Source organism: Physella acuta, unplaced genomic scaffold (assembly GCF_028476545.2).
Source record: "Physella acuta isolate Inbredline_101_S28 unplaced genomic scaffold, ASM2847654v3 ptg000012l, whole genome shotgun sequence".
Taxonomy (NCBI): domain Eukaryota; kingdom Metazoa; phylum Mollusca; class Gastropoda; family Physidae; genus Physella; species Physella acuta.
In genome coordinates this window covers 649,890-675,888 of record NW_026731532.1, presented here as the reverse complement: position 1 = coordinate 675,888, position 25,999 = coordinate 649,890, and the positions used below count along the sequence as shown (strand labels likewise).

General features: G+C 34.1%; 3 protein-coding genes across 5 annotated transcripts in view; 2 read left to right on the top strand and 1 right to left on the bottom strand.

Moving 5' to 3' along the window:
• Window positions 1-56: 56 nt before the first annotated feature.
• Window positions 57-17,250, bottom strand: LOC131935254 (NADPH--cytochrome P450 reductase). 3 transcript variants are annotated; one of them, XM_059291619.1, is made up of 15 exons: window positions 17,162-17,250; window positions 11,507-11,689; window positions 11,208-11,268; window positions 8,401-8,529; window positions 8,082-8,231; window positions 7,414-7,538; window positions 7,070-7,159; window positions 6,602-6,703; window positions 6,140-6,256; window positions 5,917-6,035; window positions 4,499-4,680; window positions 3,132-3,281; window positions 2,533-2,797; window positions 1,894-2,119; window positions 57-1,351 (listed from the first exon to the last, which is right to left on the bottom strand). In XM_059291619.1, exons 2-15 carry the CDS (start codon window positions 11,662-11,664, stop codon window positions 1,207-1,209), a joined length of 2,019 nt encoding a protein of 672 aa, XP_059147602.1. In that variant the 5' UTR covers window positions 11,665-11,689; window positions 17,162-17,250; the 3' UTR covers window positions 57-1,206. The 3 variants fall into 3 exon arrangements, with proteins under 3 accessions (XP_059147602.1, XP_059147620.1, XP_059147611.1); XM_059291637.1 differs by lacking the exon at window positions 17,162-17,250 and adding an exon at window positions 17,103-17,149; XM_059291628.1 differs by lacking the exon at window positions 17,162-17,250 and adding an exon at window positions 12,788-12,870.
• Window positions 17,251-22,864: 5,614 nt separating this feature from the next.
• On the top strand, window positions 22,865-24,752 carry LOC131935234 (SREBP regulating gene protein-like). The gene is made up of 5 exons (XM_059291604.1): window positions 22,865-22,992; window positions 23,554-23,701; window positions 23,835-23,986; window positions 24,179-24,295; window positions 24,616-24,752. The coding sequence occupies exons 1-5, from the start codon at window positions 22,900-22,902 to the stop codon at window positions 24,703-24,705; spliced, it is 600 nt and encodes a 199-aa protein (XP_059147587.1). The 5' UTR covers window positions 22,865-22,899; the 3' UTR covers window positions 24,706-24,752.
• Window positions 24,753-25,120: 368 nt separating this feature from the next.
• The window catches only part of LOC131935222 (uncharacterized), a 30,564-nt gene continuing 29,685 nt past the window's right edge, over window positions 25,121-25,999 (top strand). The window contains exons 1-2 of the mRNA XM_059291598.1: window positions 25,121-25,247; window positions 25,701-25,847. Coding sequence (XP_059147581.1) covers window positions 25,122-25,247; window positions 25,701-25,847 — 273 coding nt within the window. The 5' untranslated portion in view covers window position 25,121. The remainder of the gene's footprint in view (window positions 25,248-25,700; window positions 25,848-25,999) is intronic.

Sequence of the window (25,999 nt, the reverse complement as noted above, 5' to 3'; positions counted from 1 at the left end):
GCTGACAGAATAAAATCAATAGTTATCAATGTGGTGAATTGAAATAAACAATAACCATGTTTATACTACACATTTTATTTCTTTAAAAACAGTCTGCAGATAATATTTCTGGGTCCATTAGTAATGTAAAATAATTTTAAACTATAATATTTTACATCGATTCTATTAGCTATGACACTTTTCAACATAAAAGACCTATCATAGCCGATGTCTTATTACAGTTTAATCATATGTAAATAAAAATATATGTAGGTATTGACCAAAAACAAATGAAGATGTGGCGAGGCAAATACAGGTTGAAATAGAAACTAATACAACATAGTATAACTAAAATTAACTGTATATATATATGAGAATGAGCTTTTATTTTGTATCGACATACAATGTAGAGTCATGTGAAGAAATTACAAAGGCTACAGTTGAACTGAAGTGGTTTGTGTTATCTTAATAATAAATGAACAGGATAGGAATTTAAGGCCACAAAGGAAATGGTCTAATTAGTGATCTGAGTACTTCAGATTAATATTACCTTTTGAATCTCTAAGCATCTGGTCATAAAAAGATAGTTTCCAGAAATTTCTTCTTTCAGATGCTGATCTCAAAAAAATTCAATGCTTTTCAGCTTTAAATAAATTAATCAAAGTATTTATATTATCATAATAAGAATATTAAAATATTGAAAGTAATTCTAAGGCTAAATCAGTAATCACATATTCATTGCAGTCTTTAATAACATTTGTCCCAACTTTGTAAATGACAGTTTTGATTTCATAATTTGATGCCATAGGCAACAACACCTTCAAGGCTACTGGATGAAAATTAATGTCATTGTAATAAGATTTTAAGAGTGGTAATGTACTAAAAAAAACATCACACTTATAACTTATAGAATGTGTTAAAATAAAGTTGACTTCAAGCAGCATTTAAATACAATACTCTCATTTACACAACTGTCCTTAAAAATGCCCAAAGATTGATTGAGGCTCTTCCTCATAAAATTCCTAATATTATGACTTTCTTGGTTTATATAGAAAAATATACATTAATTTGAAATTCCTTCTAATAGTAATAAAAACAATACAAGTTAAAAATTCCACAATTTAAAAAAAATGCATTACAGACAACAGAATGATTTTTAAAATTAAATAGGTTAAAGTAACTATTCACATATTTCATTTCAGGCTTCATTTTAAAACTGGATAATCCTTAACTCCATACATCAGCTGAGTAGCGTCCCTTAGATTGTAGCTTTTTAATATAATCTTCTGCATCTGCGGTACTCATATCACCTTTTGTAGTTAAAATTTTCACAAGCATAGCATGAACATCTCTTGCCATATTTTTTGCATCCCTATGAAAAACAAATGGTATAAAATTAACATGAGTACATGCAATTTTCCTAGAAAAAAAACTACAAGCGTCAATATTAAAAAGAGCATTATTGTAAAACAAAATTTTTACTATAATAAAAGGCAACTAGCATTTTATTATTATCCAAGGTGCTAGGCTTAAAGTAACACCAGTGTATAAATAAAAATCAAGGGGTCAGCGTGCGGTAAAGCTCATGGTCAGTAAAGTCCAGAGTTCAAACCCCGAGGAGATGAAGCTCAATAGCTGAGGACAGCATGCCATCTTGGAGAGTTAACTCCAAAATCAAACAACTGCTGCCTTGTATATTTGTTCTTGGATAGATAAAGGCTATAGAAGCAAATCCCAAAAGAAAAGCAGAGTCAACTGCCTATTTGCCGCATAACAGGTTGAGACATAATACTTGATTATGTTAGAGGAAATCCAGCCCGAAGAATAAAAACCACAAGCAATTTTAGTTATTTGTGTTTAGGAAATGCTTGATTTTTAACTTGAAGCCGCAAATAGTGTGAACAAGCTACTTACCCACAAATATAGATGTGTCCATTGTTATTGAGCACATTCCAAATTTCATCATGGTTTTGATCAATTAAATGTTGAACATAAATTTTCTGTGGCTGATCACGGGAAAAGGCAGTGTGCAGTTTCAGCACTTTTTTATCAACATATTTCATCAGCTCCTCTTCGTAGATGAAGTCTGTTGCCTTGTTGCGGCATCCAAAGTAGAGAATGGTATCTCCAACTGGTTTCCCTATGGTAAAAAATGGGGGCTTTATTTATAATTAATGAGTATGTATTAGGAATCGGATGCAGTAAAGCATAAATCTACGCTTCAATGGAGATAAATTTTAAAGATAGGTATCTTTCTAAAAAGAACTTTTGGTTAGTTCTTAGAAGATTTTGTTTTCTTCTGTATGGCAGGTGTAGCTTTAACTCTATAGCTATATACTTTGCCATGATATAATTAACCTTCGTCATATTCAATGGAATATTGGGGGACTGAACACATCCACAGAACTGTTAAACTGTACAGTGGTCACAAATTCATTTAACACCCCCCCCCCCCCATAATATTATGTGGTGGGTTTTTCCAGGGCCAATGCTTAGATCGCATCTAATTAGTGCCAAGTCAACAATGCAACTTTTTAAGAACATCAACTCTACCTTCTTCGTGGAAGTAGTCTCTTTCCTGGATGAAACCTCTGAAAGGTGCCAGTCCAGTTCCAGGCCCAATCATGACCACTGGTGTAGCAGGTTTGAATGGCAAGCGGAACTGAGACTTGCGCACATAAATTGGTACCCTGAGTACAGCATCACCAGAGGGTTTCTTAGAGGCCAGCCAGGACGTACACACTCCCTTGGAAACGCGGGATGTTGGTGTGGTGTACTCTATAAGGACAGCTGTGATGTGTATGCTCTTAGGGTGAACCTGTTGTAAGCAAAGCAGATCAGAATTTTGTTGAATTAAATTGAGTAAAGAAAATTAGTTTTAATGTCAGAAACAACAACCTACATAACATTGTTGTTATTTAAAATTTGTTTAAATTTTAATATTAAACCATCTCACTGGCAAGAAAAATATAAAAAATTTGTAAATTCCTATAATACATCTATCAAAGTTTACTTAATGCCAACTTGCTTTTAAAGTTAAATTTATCGACAAGAAAAAGTTTAATAGTCTACAGTTCAAATGCTTAACCTAGGGGATAGGAAAATAATTTTCTTAAAAAAAAAAGTAGTGATAATGTTAAGTTTCTTCTTACCTTAGGTGAAGAAGAGATGGAGTAGAACCTGGGCTGTAGCCTAGGCAACAACTCACATATGTGGTCAATAGGTGGTCTAAGGGAGGGGATGTCTTCCAGCACAGCCAGGATATTGCGATGGTCATTATGTATCCAGTCCTGGTACAGTTTCTGTACACGATAAAAAATCATTAGCACAGGGTGATTGTATTTGATAGTTTCAGTACACGATAATAAACAAATCACTAATGCAGGGTGATTGTTATTTGTACAGTCTCTGTACACAATAAAATCATTAACGCCTGGGTGACTGTATCTGGTAGTTTCTGTACACAATAAAATCATTAACGCAGGGTGATAGTATTTGATACAGTTTCTGTACACAATAAAATCATTAACACATGGTGATAGTATTTGATACAGTTTCTGTACACAATAAAACCATTAGCACAGGTTGATTGTATTTGATACAGTTTTGGTACACATTAAAATCATTAACGCAGGGTGATTATATTTGGTACAGTTTCTGGACAAAACAACAGACAAAATGTTAACACTGGGTGATTGATGAAATCAGCATGAACTGCCATCTTCTTGTGACCTACTTAGGTCTAATCATGTTTTATTTTTAGTTTGACATTGTGTTAATACCATATATGGATTGATGGTGTAACAACCGGGTTTTTTCCACTGTCTTACTAAGAGTGTCTAAGACGTAGAAATTTTCCATCAAGATCTGATTGATTGATTCAGATCAGATGACCACCCCAACCAATGGCCACATGAGTTGAGGCTAATCTCCCCTGTCGCCTAAGTCTTTAACTAGATCGCCCACAGGCGACACGAGGCAGTCCACCTTGATCAAGCAGTCCATCTTGACCCGGCCGTCCATTTTGTCCGGCAATTCATTCTGACCATTTGAACGTGAGAGAACTTAAGTCCTGAGTGTGCTATGCATTCTTAAGTTGTTTTAGTATTCTAGTATTATATTACTTGTCGCCAAGTGATTCTAGATGCTATAGCAGTGTTATGTGACCTGTGGCTATTTTTATACAGTGTTAGAATCTGTGATAGTATTTTTTCTTACGCTTTGTAAGTTGGGTTTTGTCATTTTCTAAATTAAATATTTTATCTCGTTTAACCTAGTGTTCTGCCACAACTGTGTTCGCTTATTAAAGGTTGTATGCAGATTGAATGAGTTGTTAACTTCAATAGTTTCACTAGTTTTCCCTAGACATCGAAATCGAGCCCTAGTGTGTTGTTGAGTTAGTGTTCATTCATTTAGGCTTTAGGTCATTTGCATATAACCCCAAAAAAGAATCCGGGGGCGTTCACCATCTATCTGGCTGGTAGATAGGTGTCCGTTACATTCTGTACAAGTTACTTACTTTTCCCTCTTCAGTGGCATGTGTCATCTTCTGTAAAAATTCTTTATCTTTTTGGTCATCCGTGTACTCAGCAAGTTCTCCCAAAACATGAGTACGTGGAGGGTTTGTGATGTCTATGTAGTGCATCAGTGCAGTTCTGTATGAGCATGGGCAAGGGAATGGATGTTTTTTACTGGCATCCTCTGAAATAAACAAAAATAGAGATATTAGTTTCTACAATGTTTAATATTTAATTAGTGTAACAAAAAGTTTAGGATTAATAACTACCAAAGCAAATGGTAAAATTTGGAGGAATATTTCAAAAAACATTTCAATTAGAAAATATCTTGCAGTTTCAATATTAGATTCTGAATAGAAATATAAAATTCCATTCTGTGCTTGATTACAAATAATCAGTTATCAATTATTAAAAGTTGTTTCGTTATGAGAGTGCAGTTTTTTGTAGTTGACGCATACTAACTAGAAGTAAGAACTGCGTTGTAGAACAAGACTACTAATATGGAAGTTCAGATCCCTGACTCAAGCCTATTGTACATCCAAGAGTCCACCAAGTTCTGAAGTGTGGAGTCAAGTAAGCAAAGGCTGCTGGGCATATTCCTGACCACACAATCCTCTAACTGTTAAAGGTCTAAGAAGCACACAAGCTTTGCTCTATGGACCAGCCAGATCTGATTTTTTTATACGACTTTTACCAGAGCTGAGATACCACTTTAGTTGGCACATTCCTGAAGTGTTGGCAAAAACAAAAAAAAACCCACCCCAGTACACAGTGCTGCCACCTCTAGATACTGACAATGGGAGCAACAGTGTAAACAGGCTAAGTTTCTCATGCCACTTAGTCCATATTATGGTTAAAAGAATAATTTGTTACAAATTAGAAAACCATTTTAATTACCAGAATTGTCTTCATTAGGTTATACTCCAAGTTAATTTATATCCTGTATATTAGTTACAAGTTATAAATCCATTTTAATTATCAGAATTTTCTTCTTTAGATTATACCCAAGTAAATGTATATCATGTCTAGTACTTAACCCAGCATAACTTTCAGTGTGGTGGAATCATAACTGTATGAGATGGTAGAGCGCACCACAGCTAACCTGAATGTCTGTTCTCTGGCTCAAGTTAATATGACGTCCCAGAGTCCACCCAGCTCTGCTCAACACCTGACTCACATTAGGGAACGTAAAGACTGCTGGGCATAGTGCTGACCACACTACCTATTCATTTGCGATGGTCAAAGAAACAGTTGAACTGTACTTCATCTGCTCCATTGACCACTAGGTCCAAAAGGGTAGCGTTACATTTACACCAAGTGTGTACTGTTTATAGCCTGTGTTTAAGTATCTATAACATTGCTCAAGTAATATTCAGAGAACTTTAGAGATCAGAAATTTTTTAACGGACGAGAATCTTACCATCAATATTTGTAAGGGAGAAAACAGTATCCAAGTCCACACCCAATCGCTTGCCAAGTTTCTCCACAAGTTCGGAGTCATTCACTGGATAGATTGCCACATGATCACCAGTTTCATATCTGTGGAAATTTGAGTGACTCATTAAGTTTTGTCAAGACATTTATCTAATGTTTCAATTAATTGTATACAGAATTGTGCAATATAGTATGTTTTTATAAATTACCTTATTTTAGACTCAGAAATATCAAGTTCAATATGCATACAAGACCTATCACCCCCTTTATGAAGCTGTCTGTTAACTGTGATAGGAGCAAGGTAAGGGTTTTTCACATCGTAGGGACTGTAAAATAACAAGTCACGTGATTAGATCATTTTTTTTAATTAATAAAACAAATATTAATATAGATTTTAAAATAAACTGGTACAAATGAAACATGTTTATAGCAACAAGTTAAAATTTCATTCACAAAATTATAACAATACTTTTACAATAAAAACTGAAAAAATATTTTTTGTGTGAGAATCACTTTTTTTTTAGGTCTTGCTGCATTCATTTTTTTTAAAATGTTTACCAAAAAGTGACAAGAAAAAAAAAGTCACCTGACCAGTTAAGAACTCAGTTTAAACATTGCATCAAAAGAGAAGCTAAGCTGTTGAGCTAACCTTTATAATGAAAACAACTTACGGCTTCTGATTAGTGAATGAGCCAACTCTAGCTGGCTCTCCGGTAAATATTTTTTCTTTGGGGAGATCTTCTGGGACAGGAGTTAGAGCATATTGCCTTGTACTGAAATATAAATTGAAACCTTTCTTTAAAAAAAGATAAAAAAACATCACAAAATATGAAAAATTAATTGAACATGGAAGTAAAAAAATCATAACAACCTTTCTAAAACAAAAGGTAAGAATAGAAATGTAATAACAAAAAATATGAAAATTGATTTAATATTGCTGTAAATCTTATGTAGAAGAATTTTAAAATAGACAATAATGCAATTAAAACAATTATCAAATATAGCAAGAAAAAATCACAATGTGATTGAAACAACACTTTAAAAATTAAAAATAAAACAATTAAAATGTGTATACCTATTAAATAAGATGCACATGAACTTTAATTTAACTAGAGCTTTTGTTGCACAGTTTGACTTACTTTACATTTTCACCTGTTGCCTCCACACCAAAGTAAGAGCACACAGCTGGCCAGAACTTTTCCTTCCAGGTAACAAAGTCTTCTTCAATACTAACAAGAGGGAGAGAGAAAAATTTTATATAGTTTGAGGTTATTACTACTAAGAGAAAGTGATGGAAAAGATTATTTTAAAAGTCTGCTTCAATAGAGTGAGAGAAATGAAACAATTTAATTACATTGTGTGTAAACGTCTTGCAAAATCATTCCGTATTTGTTTTTAAACTGATATTTTCTATCCAAGCTAAAATGCAAAAAGACTTTTTACCTAAGTGCACACCAAAAAAAAAAGTATTTATAGTACTAACTTGGCATCATCATCCCCCAGGCCCAACTCAAAAACTCTTTCTGCTCCAAGCTCTTCCAGACGTTTGTCCACAAATTTACCCATTGAGTTGTAGTGCTCATAGGTTTTATTGCCTAGACCAAACACCTGGGTACAAAAATGTTGACTCATAATTTAAATGTAAATAAACAGGTACATTACCTAGGCTAAATTATAATTGATATAAACATACTGGTTTTATTGAATAAACAAAACACCTGTGTACAAAAATGTTGACTCATAATTTAATTGTAAATAAACAGGCTACATTACAGAGACATATAATTGATATAAACATTTAGATTTTATTGCATAAACTAAACACCGGGATAAGAAATATTCAAAATGAATTACAAATGCACAGGTTACATTAGCTATCCCCTAAAGGAATAATAATTTTGCCCATAAATTATTATCAACATATAAGTTTAATTGTCTTCCAAAATTGTCAACCAAAACAAAAACTTTACCTAATAAATTTTTTACAGATTTGAGAACCTGTAACTGATTAAACAGATACATGACACTCAAAAAAACTATAATTATAAGACTTCGGTGTGAGTATTGATAATAAATAATACCAGTATATTAACAGCAAAAACTGTGAAAGGATCAATTTTACAAAAATTGCTATCACTGTTGTTTACTTACAGCAAATCTTATACCAGCCAGGCTTTCTCCACCATTGGCCAGATATTCATGAAATTCCTGTGCATTATCTGTTGGATCTCCCTCACCATATGTTGCCATACAAAAAATGGCCAAACTGTTTTCTATCTCGGCTAGTTTTGAAAGGTCCTCCTAAAAACATGAATGTTTTACCACAATTAAATAAATTAGGTCTAATTAATAATAGGAAAAAAGATTTGTGTATGATTATTTTAGAAAATATGCATTATTAAATATATATTTTATAAATATACAACCAAATATTTTAAACTGCATTAAAAAAATTGTGTATAGATGTTACCATTTCACATTCTTCAGGATCTGCCACCATCCCTTTCATCCCATATCTTGAGGCATCTTTAGCTAAACGAGTGGCAAACTCTTCAGCTGTTCCAGTTTGTGAGCCATAAAATACAACCACATTTCTATTCTGAAACAAAACAATTATGCTGGTAAATTTGCAACACAATATGTTCAGGAGCATGGTGCAACATTTATGCATAAAATGGGGGTGTTATAGTGTTTACGGTAAAATTTCTGCACTAGAGGTAGAGAAAGTTACAAGATGAGTTTAAAGTAATAAAAAAATAACTATTAGTTTGTGTATACACCTAGATATATTGGACACAATCACTGAAAGCTCTGTATGTCATGGTGTAAGTCTAAATGTTTAGACATGGTTAAGTCAACACGCATCAACCAACTTACAGTAATGAGACAGGGGACAAATAATGATGAACAAAGAATATTTTAAGACATAGAGTGTAAGTTAAGAGTCAGGTGTAATGTGAGAATAACATGGTTGAAAGCAGGATGATGTAGGAAGCAAGAGAGAAACATAGATGTTGGCAGGGAAGAGAGTTGTTGCAGCTGCAGGGAGCAGTGCTTGTGTATTTTATGTGCTGAAATAATCTTATTAGCGGAAGCTGTTGCCTGAAGTTATTCTCTGCACAGAAATGATATACTGTCCTCTATCGCAGCATTGGTAGACATTTGTTGTAGAACACACCCTCACTGTGCATGTGTTGTGCAAGTGTAGCAGAGATCAAAACTGCTACCATGGAAACACAGGAATTTCATTTCTACAGCTAAAATTAACACTCTAGTGTAGGGGAAATTATCTGCTTCATCACTAAAATATGAGCATTGCCTTTACACTTCTGTTCACACTCAGGAAGTATTCTCTTAAACAATTCTTACATTACTACCTTGTATATATCCACACATTAATGATGGTATACTTTTTTTTCCACTGTAACTTTTTCTGGCAATGCTATGCAAATTTTTTTTTGCTTTTTTTTTTTCTGTGTCATGCCAAGGTAGTAAAAAAAAAAAATCTCAGTTCTAGCCTTCTTGGCATCTTAAACCCTTCCACATTTTACATCACCTCCTAGTGTACTTTTAAAGCCAGTGTTGTTTTTGTTTCATCCATTAAACCTTGACCATGTTCTCCCACCTTGACCAATCCATTAACCCCTTAATGAACCGGTCATCACCTAACCTCTGTTATCTACACCACTGAAGTAATATGTAAAAACAAAAAAAATAGTAGAATTCCATTTTTAACCTAATAGTCCATGGGACAAGTAAAGTAGAGTTCACCTGTTTCTATGAAGGGATAGTGTGGTCAGCGCTATGTCCAGCTGCCATTACTTTGCCTATTATGAGTTAGGTACCCATCAGAGCTGGGTGGACTCAGAGACGTTCTACTGACTTGAACCTGGATTCAAACTTGAGACTTTTGGGTTAGCAGTCTAGCACTCTACCGCTAGGCCACAAAGTCCAACGAAATAACATGTTATTTTTTTTTCAGGTGACATTTTACAACCTTTAGCACTTTTTCCAACCCTCAATTAGTGACAGTTTATCATCCAACCGCTCTGGCTGATCAAAATCATGCATTGTCTCTCAGCTCATAAGTTATGTTCATCTAGCCATCATGTTTGCCATGCCTACAGAGCCATAAACTAACGTGTTCCATTATTTAACACCAAGGCAAGTCAACAGGTGTACAGAGTTGGTATTCAACAGCAGGAATCTGGTTTCTCTGACCAAATTTTGTCTGGCTCCAAGTTCCAGATATAATATTCTTTCCCCAACCCCATCACCCCCCTTTCACAATATATATGTCTGTACTTTGGTCTACTTTTTGAGCTATGGCCTGAGTGACCCACTTTCAAGTTTAGTAAGTTGGACGGTGAATGTGACAGTTCTTGAACTTTGCAGAGGAAAGCATGAGCTGGTGTTGAATGGTGTGGTTGTGAGTGAACACATTCAACTTGGCTAGTTAACAATTTTACACACTACCTTACTCTCTGGCCAAGTTTTTTCATTACCTTTAAATTAATGAAAGGCAGTTAACAGACATTCCTGTCTCTCACCTCATTAAACAAAGTGAATATATAATGTGTATTAAAAAAAAAAAAAACAACAGGCAAGCAAACTAGCTCCACCTGTTTAGAAAATGAACATGCCTTTATACCAGAAGTGTGTATGACTACACAGTGTGTATATCTAGTCAGAGCAATATCTGCCCCTTCCCCTACCCTGTGCACTGCTGAGTTTTGGAGTCTCAAACATGTAAAATGAACTTTTTTTTTCATGACTAATTGATTAAAACATGTATTTCAGTAAAATACCATAGCAGTCTTTGGAAAAGTAATATGCTTCATTTATATGAATATGCTCAAGCATAAATTTAAGCTTGTTTTTTTAAAACCATTCTAAATTAAATGCAAATATAAGCATTTTGTTTCCATTTGTATACAGCAGGATATCAGAATGTATACAAGTTTAACAAATCAGGATTTCTATTTTGGGAGCCTTACATCAGAGAAATAACATAGCCAAAGACACTTCTGTTATCTTACAATACAATGCTAAAGCTTATACAGATTAAGATGAAAGATGTATGACACAAGATGGCTGAAGTATTATGTTAAAAAATAACAAAATATGCATTGTTTAAGATTACTCTAGATCAATATTTTACTTTTAAAATAGTTTAAATTATTATTAAACACAAGGCTTAGAGCAAATTAACAGCCAACATTATCCTTGTAATGCAATTCTTATGAGCAAATGACAGGAGAATAACTCTGCACTTACTGTGTTTTTCATTTTAGTTATAAAAGATGCATCGCTTGACTCTGATCTCTCTAAAACTGGCCTGTGAAAGAAAAAAAAATCTGGATGTTAAAAAACTAGCGGCGTATTGTTGCTCATTTTTGCTTTTGGGTACTAAAAAATTAAGTTAACTTTGTTACTTTCTATTCACTAGAATATAATGTTACATTTGTCAGGACTATCTTTACATTGTAACTATTTCTATTTATAAGAATATAATGTTACATTAGTCAGAACAAATAGGAAAAATTGTTTTTAAAATACCAAGGTTTTGAACTTACGCTATAGATAGTTTCTTAAAATTTGGTGCTTCTTGTTTTTTATTTCTCACAAAGAACCAGTAGAAAGCAAACCCCCCAGCTAATGAGAGGATGAACAAATCTGTCATTGAGATTAATGATTCAGAAACTGCCATTTCAACTTGTTCAGTTGTGCTCATGTTTTGTTCGTTTAAAATTCACACCCTGTAATGAAACAGAAATCAAAGATGTTATTTATAGGTGACAACAGAAACAACTAAATAAAAATATGCTGCTCTGTACTATTAACATGTACCACCTATCTAAATCAAAACACATTTAAAACATTTTTTTTAAATAATGACTAAATAAATGTAGTAAAAATGTTTCTATGTTGGTCTTTAGCATAATTGTAATGTTTAATTCTCAAAACATTTCATCTTTTATAAACAAAAGCAGTGTGATAACTGCTTGTACTAAATAAGTCAAAATGAGGTTTTACCAAAAGCAGCTGATGTTGGTATAAATACTGCAGTAAACCTGATCTTTTACTAACTGTAACACTTGACTACATGTACAAGGGAATTTATTGTCACCATGACACAATTCTTTGGACCACTTTGTCCTATTCATAAGAGCTGAACTGATTGCACTGTAACTCAAACATGGGAATAGACTGGAATATGCTGAAATATCCTTGCAATGACTTGCATGATTAAATTAGCAAACATTTATCAACTTTAAAAACATGTAGCGTTGCTGATTACTTTTTTAAGTATATACAACTACTTACACTATTGGAACTAATGTTACCAATGGTTTACCAATAAGGTCAAAATTTTATATTTTAAAAAAAAACATCTATATATATAATTCTCTTCTGGGAGCCGTAAGAAAACAAGCTGCAAGCGCCTCCTTGCAGTACCCTTTCTTTCTCTCTATCACTATCACTACCACCCCCACCCCACCCCCACATTGTCTGGTGAGCTGTGGTCACGCTGTTTACATTTTACAATCATAGAGACGGGTTTGGTGACGGCTATTAGGGGCAGATAATTTAGTTTGAAACGATTTTAAACTTAGAGGAGGTAACTAAGAGGAGGCTGCTTTCACGTGGGGGGGGGGGGGGGTAGTGTTTTTAAGCAAATATTTTCAGTGGCAGGATTGGTACTGTCGAATTCACAAATTATGAATTACTGAAAAGTAGAAAAAAAAACAACTAAATAGCGGCGTATGATACGCAGCGGGTCGGCTCGCTATAAATAAAACATACAAGTAGATTTTAAGTGCCAATACACTTTTAGTATATTTATAATATTTTACCAGTTTAAATCCTAAACTTCCTTTAAGAAAATATAGTATCCAGTGCATACGATGTAATATGGTGAAACACTGATTACAAATTTGTTCTACAGATAACAGTCTCTCCCATTGGCTAATCTAGTTGTTACATTTTTACTGATAACAAACAATCAAGGTGATCTTTACAGTAGGACTTCATAGCTTGACTTATCTCAAAATGCATTCTGACAAGTGCATCAAACTGGTCCAGATTTATTGATGGGACTTTTCAAGTATTACATGACTTATTGAAAATATTGGATTGGAAGCTCTTTCCAAAACAATTTGAAACACTTTATATAAGTAAATTAATTTTTTAAATATATAAAAAACTATTATTAATAACCATGTAGGTCTATAAGTGAATGAAATGTTTAATACAGAAAAATAAACAACAGATCCAATTTTATTCAAAATAAAAATTATATAGTTAGTTATTTAAAAGTTAAGAGTAAACAAGTAGTAGAAACAGGCTCAGCTGCCAGTAAAACATCACACAGCATGGGGTGTAAAGAAGACAGGAAGTCTGTTGGTACCCAGGGGACATCATTAGACATAAATAACAGCTGATGTTTAACATCAGCTGTTCACCCTGTGAATAGGATTCCCCTGAGCTCTATATGGGGTTTTGGAGCACTAAAGATATTAGTTCATTGTGGCTTGTTAAAATAAAACTACAACCACCTCTAGAAAACATCTGGAACATAGCATATGTGAATGATGGAAATGTAACTGGGACTGCAAACTTTTGAGCACTAGTCATTTAATTACTGTGCTCACTGTTAACATTTGCAAATTACCTTACTAAAATAGAGTAATCTAGACATCAACTGAATTAGTTATTATCTCTTACATGGCCATAAACAGCTTGAGCATTTTTGGGTCTATACTTCCAGATACTAGATCAATTTGTTTAGTCTCCCCCCCCCCCCCATCCCAGTGTACTGCCCCACCTGCCTTGAGTGTGGGTTGTTCAGTCAGGGGATGACCTAGGGTCACATGTCTAGGAAGCCAGAGTTTTATACATGTACCATGCCATCCCCCACATAAAAAAATTAACAATTTTTATTGACCCTCAAAAAGCACTAATTTGAAAAAATTACCCAAATAACCTGTTTAAATTATCAGGTGATATTTGCCATGAAAATAACACGTAAGTAATGTTGACATTCAACTATGAGCTGTGTATACAAATCAATACCATACCATTATATGTATCAATTACAGTTAGAATAATTCAAGCAGAGTTTGTAATATTATATGCTATAATTTTTTTTAAATGGTGTTCATCTAGATACTATCAAGTGGTGGTACAGCCTAAAAAATTGTATGCAAGTGACTGATACTCAAGGTTGACCCATATATTAAAAACAGCTTCCACAGGACTTAAAATTAACAAACCAGTGGTAAATGCCCAGCTTTAGATTGATTTGTTTTACTTTCATTAAGAGGGGGGGGGAATTAGGCTCTGAAATTTAGAAGATTAGTATTCAGTAAGACAGATTAATAATGAGGCGAAACCTCCCTTTTCCTTCACAACATCATTCTCCATGAAAATCAATCTCATAATAATCAAAATCATCTTAAATTAAATACCGGTACCAAACTATTTAATTAGATTTATGACATTCCAACAATTTCACATGTCCAATTAATGAAGCCTAACCTCCCATCACTATTTAATTAGATTTATGATATTCCAACAATTTCACATGTCCAATTAATGAAGCCTAACCTCCCATCAACCTAAAGAATATTATATTCCATAAAACCAATCTCATTAATAATATGTAATCCTACAAAACACACAATAATATTTATAATGAGAGTATATTGTAACCAGAGTTGAAATATCTAAAAACACAACAATGAAAGAGAGTATCAAAATTTAGCATCAATGCACTGCTGTACTGTGATCTTAGCTAACAGCTGGTGCATGATAATTTGATCCCTGTGCTGCAATTGTCTGAGGGACTTGTATGTCAGAGTTCAGCTATGTATAAATGGTATGAATATTCAAAATTTGGAAAGTTAAAAAGACAGAGACTAACCAGTTTTTCCTTTATTTTTTACATAAATAAATAACAATTAGTCTAAACTATAAGTAGAAGGCCTATTGAAATTTAAATGATTAGCAAAGAAACCATAAGATGCCCTCAAAAACTAACTGTTATTTTTATAAGTAACAGAAATAAATGGCATAAACAATAAGCATCTAGTGTATATAAGGTTTTAGTATTGACAAATGACCGTCAGTAATTAGTAAAATATTATTACTGTTTGATATAAAGCTTTTATAAAAGAAACAAATTTACAATTTCAAAGACTTGCTATTAAAGAGTTAGTATTTTAGCATAATACCACAAATGAAGGTATGCTAATGTTTTAAATTATTTTGTTTGGTTTTAGTGACCCTTAAAAATTAGCTAAAACATGTTGGCCTTAAGGGAAGCCAACATCAAACATTGAGTGCCATTACACATTACATAACAAAAAACTTTGGAAATTTATTTTTCTTTTTAAAAAATATATTTGGAAATTAGGATAGGCCCATATAAAGTAAGATATAAGCAATCTATAAATGGCTTTAGTGCAGATCCTAGATCAACTTTAAAAATATGCCTTGACTAAAAGTTTGACTTTATAAGTGGGTACAAAAATATTTTTGTAACATTTAAAAAATACAAACTATTCTTATATTTTGTGACATTGGCCAGAAAATCAGATCTAGATAATCTATTTCTAGATACGAGCTCCTACCTATCAGGTTGAAGGCTGTGTGGTAGTGTTTTTGTGAGATCATTGGTATTGTGAGAGTACTTGACCTACATTTAGCCTTAAATGTATTCTAATAATTAGGCTCCATAACTATATGCCTGTTTTTTATTCATTACATGTGTTACATAAGAAATGAGAGTTTGACTCAAGAAATTTTATTAAATTTTGTTTATATTTTGTTGTATTTGTAAAATTAATTTAGATCATGGGTGAGGGCAGCAAACTGCATTCCGCAGTACACACTTAATTAAACTTACATCACAAATCAAATTTATAGCAACACCACCAATCCAACCATGGCTTTGTGATGAGCCTATGTCTTATTAAATTTAAATGAAATTATTTCTCAAGTTAACCCATTCCAATGCAAGGCATACCCATTTCAAGTTAACAAAATACCAAAATTTAGGATAGGCCCAAACTGACTTAAGAATGTAACAAATAGGCCCTATGTATATTTAAAAAGTAAATAAAAAGAACACAATGTTTTTTATTTTGATAAGTACAAAATTATATTTAAAAGAGTAGGCCTATATAAACTATATTAATAAAGAATAAAAAATTTAATTTAAACCCTGGTAGTCCACTATGGCGACGAAATAAGAGTTCATCTGTTTATGTGACCTAATCCCTGTGTATGTGATTGGAGAATAATTAGCACTATGCCTAGATCTAGTAGCATTTACTTTCCTTAAAATTTAAAATGAGTCTAGTACTCATCAGCTCTGGATGGACAGAAGGATGTCTTACAAACTCAAGCATGAGATCCGAACTTGAGACTTTCAGGTAGTATCATGCTAGAAGTTGTACGCTCTACCATCCAACCAGACTGTTCCTTTATTTTTAACTATTAACAGTACCTATAGAGTATCGATAATATAGTAGAACCCTATAGAGTCTCTATAAGACTATAGACAAAACTTGTCAGAATATTGTTCCATAGCTAAACACAAACAGCCTCAGGTCTGTACCACTTCATTGTGACATATAGTATACGCCTTCTAATCTATTAGGCCTATAGGCCCTAATATATATATATATATACAATTATTAGAATATAGGGCAGGGCATAGGCCTACACCTATCTTTAAAGTTGTATAGTATTAGTAGTATTAATATTAGGCCAGGCCCATCTATAATAGATCTAGATCTATACTATTTCTTGTATTACATAATTTAAAAATCTAGGGCACATGACCTTTTTTGTGTAATGTAGATTTACAGAGGGAAAAAAGTCATGTCCTAGAATTAGATTTTTAAGTTATCAAAGCTAGATAAATTTGCTAAATTAAAATAATTAAACTGTATCTATCCTATACTCCTATACATATTCTAAAGGCACATTTATAATATGATACTTATTTATAATTTTAACTTTGACTGACAGTCTGACAGTACAGTGACATGTCAGCCTCAGTTCTCAGTTGCTACTTTCTCCTCCCAAAAATAATGGTTCACTACGTTAGATACTTCCTAAATAGACTTTATATGGGAGTAATAGAATAAAAAATTACATTACTTAATCAGAAATAGATCTAGATGTAGGTGTAAAGAATAATGCCAATTCACTTTACTCACAAAACTATGGGTGTCGAGTGCTGTAAAGCACGTCCGCAAGTTAGGACAATCGATGTTTCCTACACATAGATTCTGGTTCTAAGTCTATTTGTGCCAGATCACGTTGTTATATTATGAGCCAAATGAGGTACCGAACTATTATAATATCTTGAAATCTATATCTTGGTTGTCCATTATTTGATTGTTTTTTAATCCGTAGGGATAATTTTAAATATAACGACTATTGTTTTTTAAAGGTAGGCCTATAGGTTTAATCCAGATAATCCATATAATTAAAAAACTGAAGTCAGCTTAGATTTAAAGTATGATTATTAGACGCCAATACAGATTAGGCGTAGAGACATGGCCATGGAGTGAACCAGGTATTAAACCCCACCCCATTAAGAGAAAGTAACGTTTTTATGACCATAGTAAAGGGTCGTCCGTAAATGACATCATAATTTTGGCAAACATGTAGCCTACCTCTACACAAAGGTCACTTTCTATGTTGGCCAATTACTGTTTACAAATGTAGTAGGGCGCTTTGTCATAGCCCCCCCCCCCCTCCTACCATCATCAAAAGAGCAAAATATTACAGCTAACAATTTCTCAACCCTCTCCTAATTGATTGTTAAGTTTAAATGTGAACACACAAAACTAAAATCGTAAACCCGCGCATAGATCTGCTCAGTGTATCTTCCAGACTTTTTTCTCCGGAGGGGGGGGTAGACTTTTTTCGGGGGGGGGGGGCGGACACTGTTAAAAGTATATATTTTCTATATAAATTTCATTTCGTTCGGGGGGGGGGCGGTAGACTTTCTGAATTAGATGCCTGGAAGAAACTCTGGATCTACTTATAAAAATGAAATTTAAAAGCCACGTGCACAGTGGTTGATTAGAGAAGGGGCGACAAGGTAGGAGCCACGACCTGTATATATTATTTCCCTAGATATCGGTGTGTTTTAAGACTGTTCACGAATAATAATAATAACAATAGATTAAGGCCACCTTCGGCTTAATGTGCCGCCCGAAAACACCACGTGTAGCATATTTATAAGTGAATGGTTGATATTTCAAAATTGTATAATTAAAAATGAAAGGTCAGGTAATAAAGTTGTTTTAAGTGGGTCTTCCAAATTAGTTATGAATTAAAATTGAACCTTATAGACACACTGAATGTAAAAAGTAAAGTTCCCTTTTCAAACCTGACAGTCAATGGGACAACTGAAGTAGAGTTCACCTGTTTATGTGACCTCCGTATATAAAGAGATAGTGTTGTCAGCACTATGCCCAGCCGCCTTTACTTACCCTGTCATGAGTTAAGTACCTATCAGAGCTGGGTGGACTTAGGAACGACTCGTGACTTTCGGGATAGCAGTCTAGCGCTCTACATCTAGGCCACGTCATCCAAAGACAGAACACGGAAGCAAAACAAAAATTATCGGGTATGTTTTGTTTTTTTTAAAGAGAACACACAATGATTTGGGTTTTAAATAATTAATTAAAGTATGAAAGGAGAGCAATTAGTTAAATAGCATTGCAATTCTCCTTTCCCTTTTCGTTGCCACATAAAAGTCTTTTCTTCAGAAATATGAACTAATATTGATTACACATTCATTTCACTTGCATTTTCCGATTATGTATAACGCCCAAATATTTTTTTATGAATAGGATATCATTTTACCTGGTTTTAAACATATTCATAATTACGATGGAATTCGTTTGAAATAGTCATTCGTAATTTTAGTATGTTAAAAAATTCCTGAAGACATTAATTACTATTAAAATTATTTGCTCTTTGTTAACTGTGTGTGTTTATTTTCAAACTTACAGCACATTAATAAATACCACAATGACAACGAAACGGAATTGAAACACATGTTTGCGTCCTATAGGCTATCTATGTTGTAAGCAGTGTTTCCACTCGGAGGGGGGAGGGGGGCACTTGGGCAGACTAAATTTTTCGAGGGGGGGGGGGGGGGGGCGAACATTGATAAAAGCATATATTTTCAGGGTGTGGGGAAATTGCGAGACGCGAAAAGCGAAATGGCGAGGCGGGAAAATGCGATAAGATAATGCGAGACATACCTGCGGAATCAAGGGTAAATAGCGAGACACTTTTTGCGAAAAAAAAAGAATTTTTTTTTCATGCTTTTTTCATCTTTATTTATTTAAAATTATTTTTTTTTTTGTTTTAAAATAAACTAGCATGTAGCCATACCCTTTAACACGAGTGTTGAATGTTGTTATTTTTTATCTAGATTTTATTATATAGATAGATAGATACTAAGAAGATATCTAGATCTATCTATTAAAAAATCCTAACATCGTTGCTGTGCTACTGTCATCGCCCGCTCTCGTTAGCGAGAGGAAAATCCCGTCCAGAGTTTCTTCCAGGCATCTCTTCGGGGGGGGGGGGGGGGCGAAGCCCCCCCCGAAAAATTTTTACCGCCCCCCACCGAACGAAATGAAATTTATATAATTTATATAGAAAATATATACTTTTAACAGTGTCCGCCCCCCCCCGAAGAAAGTTTACCGCCCCCCCCCCCCCCCCGGAGATTTCAAGTGCCCCCCCCCCCCCAGAGAAAAATGTCTGGAAGAAACACTGATCCCGTCTCAGTCGGCATTAATTTTAAAAATCTAGCCCGCTCATGTTTATACAAACGTGAGCTGTGTCATTGTGAATTGGTATAATTTTGTCAGCAGGAGAGATATTCTGCAACATGTATTCATGGATTGTTGTACTTGCAAAAAGTGTATAAGTATAAACAATTCTAAAAAGTGTAATTTATTTTTTATTAAGTAATTTTAATTACAAACAAAATCTTCTGAAACAGTCCTAGCATTAATTAAACACACCTCGTCACACCATCTTTCACACATAGTACATCCAACCCAGTTCATTAGACTCCCATTTATACTGTGCTAACACAGAACACGAATATGAACAGAATGAAAAAAAAAATGTGCGTCTGTAGATAATCTGAATATAGTCCGCTATCGACAAAACTACCATTTAATAGCTAAAAGGGGTCATCCGTAAATGACGATTTTTACTCCCCTCCGTCACACATTTTCACAAAAATCCAGACCCCCCCCCCCCCCCCCACTAAAATGGCGTCACACCTCAGCCTACAACCCCCCTAAAAATTGCAGTTGAATTTTTTTTAAACATCGATATTTTCCCAAAATATTGTCTAATTTCTGTCAAAATAGAGTATTTTAATCAATTCCTATTACAATTTATTAAAACAGTTTTCTAAAACGCGAAAAACGTCTAAAATTCTTTTTCTAACATTAATTTTTTATAGTGTGACGTCACACATTTCTATGCATCAATACAAAATATGTTTGCGGCGGCACGGCGATCTTCAAAGACGGTAAATCAGGCGGCCTCGGCGTTCCACACAAAAGAAAGAAGTTGATCTATCGTCGGCGGTATTTCCGTCGGTTTCGAACAAGGTCGTATTCTAAGTCGACACAAAAGATGGGGCGGGGGGGGGGGGGGGAGTTCACAAATCATCAGTATGTCTAGCGACGGAAAAATCGAAAGTTTTAACAATGTAAAGAAAACGTGTTTGAAGTCTGGACCAAATACCACTGAAAATCGGGTGCGGTAAATTTTTCGCAGAAATCTTCGCATTTCAACACCACCCAGCGTAAGTATCGGGTTGTGGTAAAATGCGAGACAAAAAAGTCACGTGACCAACCGTTTTCGCGCCTTTTCCCGCCTCGCCATTTCGCTTTTCGCGTCTCGCAATTTCCCCACATTTCGTTTGGGGAGGGGGTGGTAGACTCTCTTCGGGGGAAGCTGCTTCCCCCGAAGAGATGCCTGGATGAAATTCTGGTTGTAAGCAACAAGCTCTTAAAATATATAACATAGCTGATTATAACAATTATAGGTCTAAAAAAGTCGAATTACTTAAAGAGCTTCCATCAAGTCGCCAACTATAGAACCGCATTGCGATTATAGTTACTTTCAGGGTAGTCCATAAATGACGTCACACTCCTTGAAGGAGGGTGTAATTTAGTAACGATGTGTGACGAGGGAGAGGGAGGATTTCAGAAAGTTTGACGCCAGCAGCATAATATAAGTGTAGGAATGCAGATTAGACAGGGAAATAACTCCATGTATGTGTTTGCTTTACTATATCCCTTCATTTTACTTCACTTTATTATTTTCAGGTCCCGGAAGGCTGTGTGTGCAGTGTTTCTTTCGGGCATCTATTCGGGGGGGGGCACAGAATGAAATGAAATTTATATAGAAATTATATACTTTTACCCGTACCCACCCCCGGAGAAAAAAAGGAAAGAGGAAAGAAAAGTCTGAAAGAAACACGGGGGGGGGGGGAGATAGAAATCATTTGGATCGGGGTCGGCGTGGTCGAGTCGGTAAAGCTCATGGTTGCTAAACCGAAAAGTCTCGAGTTGGAACCCTCGGGCAGATGAGGCTCGTTAGCTGGGGACAGCCACTCTTCTAGGAGAGACAACTCCAAAATTAAACAACTGCTGCCTTGTAGTTTGTTCTTGGTTGGACAAAGGCTATGGAAGCAAATCCAAAAAGAAAAGCAGGCTGAAATCGGAGTCAATGGCCTCAATGGCGCATAACCAGTTGACACGTAACGCTTAATTGTGTTGGAGGCGTGGTCGAGTCGGCAAAAGTTCATGGTTGATAAATTCGAACAAAGTCTCGAGTTCAAACCCACTGGCAGATAAATCTCGATCCCCTTCAACTCTAATAATTAAGAACGAAGAAGAAGAAGAAGAAGTTTGGAAAAAAAAATATGGTAGAAACAACTTCCGAAAATTTTCTCGGCGAGCGGACGAATGGTGTAGTAATGCATAAAAGTCACACGAATACGGACATTTCACATACATTCATTTATGTTATATTCTAATTAGAATAAATGTCCAGACCACCTAGATTTCGATCTAGTAGTAAAGGCTAGACTAGTTAGTAGATCTAGTCAGAGGCGTAGCGAGGGGGGGGGTGCGGGGGTGCGGACCATTTTGTGGGTGACACCAAGGTAAAAAATAGTAAAATATATAGAGAAAAAATTGAGGGGAGGGGGTGCAAATTGAAAGTTGGGGGGGGGGGGGGGGTTGCAAATCGAAAGTTTGAGGGGGGGGGGGGGGTGCAAATCAAAAATTGAAAGTTTGTCCCCGGGAAGAGTCGCTACGCCTCTGAGGGGGTGACACCATTAAGTGCCGCATCGGGTGACACCCGACTTCGCTACGCCACTGGATCTAGTAGTCTAGCAGACAAAAGAGACTTCAAAGAACATGGTCATTTTTGTATTTATAAAACAAATCTCAAGGATAAATATAGCGTTAACATATTTTAATTTTTACACACTTTTTCTATTGAGATGTGGTTTTTAAAAAATGTATTTTGTAGGATAAATGAAATTTTAAGAATCACGAAATTCTTCTTGGTAGGCTAAATCCTATCTAAGACCAGGTTCTAGAAATCTAGATCTATTCATTTATATAGCTGGTTATTCCTGTGATTTGCCAGTTAAGATAGTAAGAGATATGTTTGATATATTTCTATTATTATCTTTTAAATAGATTTACTAGATGTTCAATCATAGATCTAACTATTTGATAATTAAAATGCATATATTACAAAAGGAACATTTTACTGCATGGCTTAATACCTTTAGTTTTCTTTCGAATATTTAACTTTCTCACAATCAAAATTCTGGCCATATTATTAAAGTTTATTTACATGGCGGAGCTGGTATAGGATACCAATGTTGTACCCTCGCGTATTGAGGAAACGTTGGGTGCTCGCGGTCATATTTATTTGTTCCCTTTTGTATTTTCTTTCAGTAACACTATCAAAGGTATAACTTTTTTTCTGTACTGTACGTTAAGGAATATTCAATTATAAAACTGTTTTCCCGTTTAAGCTATCAGTAACACTAACCAAACTAACAAAAAGTGAACACTAGTCTAGTGAACAGTGAGAACAGTCTGAACTGAACACAAAGCAGAGCTGGTGAGGAGGCTGATAGTGAATTACTGAATGACAGCTGATAAAATAATAAACCTGAGCGTTTCGAATTTCGATCTAGATATAGAGTCTAGGTATCTAAATATAGTTTAGCTCTAGATCCGTGGGTTTTAAACTGGGTTTGGACTCAGTTTGGAGTCAGTCTGAGGCGGTCATCATAGGTCTACACTAGACACTGACAGTGACACTGACTCATAATAATGATTCACAACTGTATTTTCAAATTTTGTCAGTGCAGACTATAGATCTAGAACTAATTAAAAAGGGTTTACTTACAGAATACCCAAATGAAATGGATGAGATTTGGTACCTCCAAAAAAGGTTACGAACCAATACCATAGATATTTATTTTCACATATGAGCTATAAAATTTTACCATTATTCATTTTAGTCTTCAGATTACATTCTCACTGAATATCAATCAAAACGGACACTGCGACAGCCTTTCCAGTTTCAGCCAACAGAAGAGTCCAATGACACAGAGATAGTGAAGTGTCGAAATTCTAGGCAAGGTCGTGTGCTAATTGTTGATCAGAAAGGTATATTCTTTTACACCTTTATCAAGCACATTAAAGTTACACATGTTATTATTAGCTTTGTTGTAATGAAACCTTTCATTGTGCATTTAAAATTTTAGGCCTATGTTTTTTAGGTTAAATATCTTTTTTTTAGGGTATGTGTGCAGGCATGAGCACGTAGGCACCAACAAATGTTGTAATACAAAACACCCCTCGACAAAACACCATTCTTGTGAAAGCTGCCTTTCAAATGGTTGCTGTAGTATTTATGAACATTGTGTTTCTTGTTGCTTACAACCGAAAAATGTAAGTGATCTTGTAATTTTTTCAATTTTTTTGTTTTCTATGGTCCAAAGGTTAGAAGAAATAAAATTCATATCTTAAAAAATGTAATATTTTCTAAACCTACCAAATTTCATAAGATGCTTTTTATAGCCAGATTACATTACTTCTGCAAATTACTTTAGGACTTATTTTTAATATCTTTAATGCTTACAGCAACATTTGTTGAGCAAGATAGTGAAGGAAAATTTGGAAGCACCTTACAACCTCTTTATTAGTGAAGTTGAAAACGTGTTTGATTTGTGTTTAGCTAAGTGCAGAACTTCTTCACAGGTATGTCTCACAAATACTTATACTTCAGCTAACAAATAAAGATCATCTTTCTAATATTTAAAAGGAATACAGTAATACAAAGTTTTTAAATATATTTTATATAAATAATTTTTATTGATCTATATTATATTTAATTTGAGTTAAAAGCAAAATATTAACTAAATAATTTTTTACCTTTGAATAATAAATGAGCATATTATATATACATATAGACCTAATCTTAAATTAATTTTTTTTAATGGTATAGTTCATGATACATATCGTTTTAAAATGACATGTAATTTAGTTAGTTTAACATTTTTAATTTCTGTACCCCTCAGAGTGTTCAGCATGAAAATTCTTACAGAGATGCTAGTGTAAAATACTGCTATGGTGACAGGCCTCCTGACTTGCAAGTGATAGGAAGTTAACCAACTGAAGAAGATTTAGTATCTGCCTGGTCATAAAAGGACTTATTATTCTTATTTGGCATTATCCAATGCTCTCAATGGGCTGAGCTAAAGACTATATGAGTTGTACAAGCATATCTGTGATATTCATTATTGTGTCATTTATGTAAATATACATTCAAAGTTTAATCAGTGTAGCTGTACTATCTGTTGTAAAATCTTGAAGTTATTGTTTCTTAAACTTTACATGACACATTTTTAATTTTTATGTTAGTCTTGTGTAATACCACAATTCTCTACATCAAGATAATTCATTACTTCAATTGGTTGTTATTGCTTGCGGTTTAATTCTAAAGGATATATCTGCTTGTTTTATTTGCTTGTGCTATTGGATATACCACAAAAGGATAATCACACACAAAAGTTTAATTTTGAAAATGAAGAGATCAAATAAAGATTTAAAGAAGCCATTAAAGCAGTCAGCAGAGAACCAGATATTTAATCAGTTGTGGATTAACTCATGTTACCAGCAAACACTCCTTCCTTTTGCCCCATGGCACAAGGTTTGTAGACTTAATTTTGTTACCTTCAACTCTTTGTTATTACTTATTATATATACATTTTTTTTCCCCAGAACCAGACTGTTCTATATCTAACTCTATATTTATATTATATTTTATTCTATTGAGATTTTTTCGTTTAATGCTAAATCCACAAAGGCATCATGATTCAAAATTTGTGGCCATGTCTTTCATCATTTTTACACAATTCCATTTTGTTAAGTGCTTTTTATAAAATTGTTACAAAAATAAAACTTTAAAGCTTTGTTGTGAGCATTTTTATAACTGTAGTTTGAACAGTCTAGTTTTGAGAAGTGATATGCTTACCTTAAATTGTCCTAAGATGACTAAGTTTTACATCTGCTCTTAGTAGTAGAATTTTATTCAGAGAATTTTAGCATAGTATTGGACACTAATAATCTCATTTATTCTGTTGATCCTTTAAACGTTGGTCAGCTGGAAGAAGAAATTTCCCACAACCTGGCACAGAAAGTAGAAAAACAATTCAACCACCCTCAAAGGAAGGAAATGCTGATGGAAGTCTTAGGAAAACATTTTTCAGAAAAATATCTGTCACATGTTCAGCGTAATCCAGAATTACTGGTAGGTGGCTGTGATTAGCAGCTCATTTTTATCAACTATACTGTTTTGTAGATTCAATTAAGTTGCTTATAAATACTTTGCTAATTTGTTATTATTTAATATTGTTATCAATGTGTAGTTTGTAAATAATTTGTTTATTAGTTTTATTTACT

What these genes read in the sequence shown, in the direction of transcription:
- LOC131935254 (XM_059291619.1), bottom strand. Translation starts at nt 11,664, where the DNA reads ATGAGCACAACTGAACAAGTTGAAATGGCAGTTTCTGAATCATTAATC. An exon ending in CTCCCTTACAAATATTGATG is followed by an intron (nt 4,681 to 5,916) that starts GTAAGATTCTCG and finishes TGTTTATTTCAG; the next exon opens with AGGATGCCAGTAAAAAACAT. An exon ending in CCATCTCTTCTTCACCTAAG is followed by an intron (nt 2,798 to 3,131) that starts GTAAGAAGAAAC and finishes TGCTTACAACAG; the next exon opens with GTTCACCCTAAGAGCATACA.
- LOC131935234 (XM_059291604.1), top strand. Translation starts at nt 22,900, where the DNA reads ATGTTGTACCCTCGCGTATTGAGGAAACGTTGGGTGCTCGCGGTCATA. An exon ending in GCTAATTGTTGATCAGAAAG is followed by an intron (nt 23,702 to 23,834) that starts GTATATTCTTTT and finishes TCTTTTTTTTAG; the next exon opens with GGTATGTGTGCAGGCATGAG. An exon ending in AGTGCAGAACTTCTTCACAG is followed by an intron (nt 24,296 to 24,615) that starts GTATGTCTCACA and finishes TGTACCCCTCAG; the next exon opens with AGTGTTCAGCATGAAAATTC.